This window comes from Cariama cristata, unplaced genomic scaffold, assembly GCF_000690535.1.
Source record: "Cariama cristata isolate BGI_N322 unplaced genomic scaffold, ASM69053v1 scaffold27357, whole genome shotgun sequence".
Classification (NCBI taxonomy): Eukaryota; Metazoa; Chordata; class Aves; order Cariamiformes; family Cariamidae; genus Cariama; species Cariama cristata.
In genome coordinates, this window is record NW_009627559.1 from 5,593 (window position 1) to 8,309 (window position 2,717).

The 2,717-nt window shown below is 56.1% G+C and overlaps 1 protein-coding gene across 1 annotated transcript in view; it reads left to right on the plus strand.

The window, feature by feature from the left end:
* The window catches only part of TUFT1 (tuftelin 1), a gene marked incomplete at its 5' end in the record, with an annotated part of 6,445 nt that extends 4,176 nt beyond the window's left edge, over positions 1 to 2,269 (plus strand). Inside the window, 4 exons of the mRNA XM_009704490.1 lie at positions 230 to 335; positions 903 to 986; positions 1,769 to 1,869; positions 2,215 to 2,269. Coding sequence (XP_009702792.1) covers positions 230 to 335; positions 903 to 986; positions 1,769 to 1,869; positions 2,215 to 2,269 — 346 coding nt within the window. The remainder of the gene's footprint in view (positions 1 to 229; positions 336 to 902; positions 987 to 1,768; positions 1,870 to 2,214) is intronic.
* Between the last annotated feature and the right edge of the window lie 448 nt (positions 2,270 to 2,717).

Genomic DNA, 2,717 nt, shown 5'->3' on the forward strand with positions numbered 1-2,717 from the left:
GATGTGCCTGTGTCCCTGCAGTCTGCGGTTGCTCGTCTTTGTGGCTCCTGCTCGAATAGGCTTTGTCTCTGCCTCTCCTTACCGCGTCTAGTCAAAATATTTCAAGACCTGTGCGGCCGTAGAGGAGACCTGGCTGATAAAAAGCTGCTCTGGGCATAGCTGGGTGGGTGCTCTCCCTTTCTGGGAAGCTATCTGATGGCTCCTGGGCTCTGTCCTCTCCTTTTCCCAGGTCAGCCCAGCTGGAGAAGGAGGTGGCCATGCTGCGGGAGAAGATCCACCATCTGGACGACATGCTGAAAAGTCAGCAACGCAAAGTCCGCCAGATGATCGAGCAGGTGAGAGGAGTGGGGCTGGGGGGGACGGACGGATGGGGCAGAGCCTGGGAGGACTCAGAGCGGGCTTGGGAAAAGAAAAAAAAAAAAAAGGAGAAGAAAGAAGAAAAAAAAAATCAATCTTAAGCTGCTTGGAAGCAAAGAATTGTTGGTTTGTGGGGCTGAGTCCCTCTGCAAAGCAAAGGGACGCAAGTTCAAAGGCAGCCCAGAGCCCTGTCCTGCGGCGGGGACTGACCCGGGGGTGACGGCCCAAAGGGCTGCGGCGCGATCTGCCCTGGGACGGGGAAAGCGATAAAAGGAGTGTAAAAGGGATGCTGCACACCCGGCTTGGCCTGCTGAAAGAGTTAAATCTCAAACTGTGTGAGCGGAGGCTGCTTCCACCTGGGGCTTAATTCTCAGACTTAATTTGAGGCTTTTTTCAATTGGTTTTTATGCAGACCTTGGAGTTAATGCTGTGGGCGTTAACAGGCAGGAGGGTGGCTGGCTGAGCTGCTGTCCTGCCTCGACATTTCTCCAGCCCAGCCGTCCACGAGAGGGATTTTTCAGCCGCTGTGAACTTTTCTGTTACAGCTCCAGAACTCCAAGACGGTGATTCAGGCCAAAGATGCCATGATCCAGGAGCTCAAGGAGAGAGTCGCTTACTTGGAGGCTGAGGTACGGGGCTGTTTTGGGGGGTGCAGGGAGTCTGCTCCCAGCCTCTCGTTGAAACCTGCCAGCGTCACTGGTTTGTGCATGCCTGTGGGTCGTGACTGGGCTCCCTCTCGGCGATGAGCTTTGCTCTGGGCAGAGCGGCCGGCAGCAAAGCCCTTCTCTGTCACTGACACCGCTTCGCGTAGGAAAATGTGCCCTCCGCAGCGCCGAGGGCTGTGCTGGTTCCCCATGCTGGTGTGATGGTTTCCAATGCGGCTGGGGCTGCTGGAGCAGCTGTGAGCTCAAGCCAAGTCCAAAATAATCTCATCAGGCACATTTCTCTGGCAGCAAAACCCTTCTTGCTTACAAAGCCGCAGCTGAGTACGTGCGTGTCAGAAATTAAAATTGCATTCCAGCCTCTAGGATTGTAACAAGTGTCAAACCTCTCCTTTTTTGGAGAAAAACTGAACCTGCATTGGCACCTCTCTAGCATTGTCTTCCCTCCTTGGTGACTTATTTTGTTAATTCCTACATGGGGACGGTGTGTGTGAGCACAGCCCGCTGTGAACCCAGGTGGAAAACAGATCCAGCGTGAGAGATTGTGTGCTGGTGGGTTTGTGTTGGGTGTTCAGCAAAAAAAAATCCTGGCTCTCCTTTGGCGAGCAGTCCTTAAGTAGGGCTGGATTTCATTTCCCTCAAGAAAAAGCTGCTCTGTTACAAGAGTTTATAGTGGAGCATTCCTCGGCAAGCAATCGGTGTGCCCGTCCCCAGCTCCCCATCACTAACAGCGGCTCCATCTCTTGCAGAACCTGGAGATGCATGACCGCATAGAGCACTTGATCGAGAAGCAAGTCAGTCGGGGCGGCCACAGCTCCAGAGCACGCTCAAAGTCGGAGTACGTGAGCAGGTACGCGGGGAGCACGTACCCTACAGCGACAGCCTGCCTGGCTGCTCAGCGGCTTCATCTGCTGGTCTCTGTCTTATCTGGGGCAGCGGGAGCTGCAGTCTGGGAGACGATGCTGAACTCGGGGATGCTCTTCTGGAAGGGCACTGTATTTTTTGCCTGTTGGCAGAGAGCTCTCTGTTCCTGCATCCCTCCTTCAGGGGAGTACAGGGGAACAGAAGTCCCTCCTGCGGGCAGTTTTGGGGGGAGCCATCACCAACCAGGGCTGGGGCAGGACCCTCTCCCACAGGTTTTCCCCCCAAACCCCATCCAGTTCGTCTGGCTGAACAAACCCTTTCTCTCTTGCAGCAAAAGGCTGACGGGCCCCAAGCCGCTGCCTCTCATTCGAGTAGTGGAAACATGAGTTTTGGAGGGCTGGTCCGAGCTGAAGACTCTCCCCTTGTTATCGTTGACTGGATTTCCCTGCTTGACTGCCGTCCTCTGGCCTCTGTGCTCCCGGAGTCTCCCCGGAGCTGTCGGCGGAGGGCTGCGCCCTGGAGAACTGTGGCAGCCGAGGACAGACGTAGCTGGGGCGGTCCTGGCAGGGGAAGGAGGTTTGTGAAGCGTCCACATTGCTGTCCCCAGTGGGTCCCAAGGTCACACGGATGCCAGTTTGGAGGCTGGGACCAGCTGGCCCCGGCGTGGACAAGGTGGGTCTCTGGCTGAAGAGCCAGGCTCGCTTTCCCCGGTCAGTCCTGGGTTTGCCGGGGTTGCTCTGCGAGAGCAGCCTTTGCTTCTGAAGGGCCTCGTCCGAAAAAAAACCCCCCCCCTCTTCGGCTTGCAGCTTGCCAACATGGACTTGGGGTTTAACC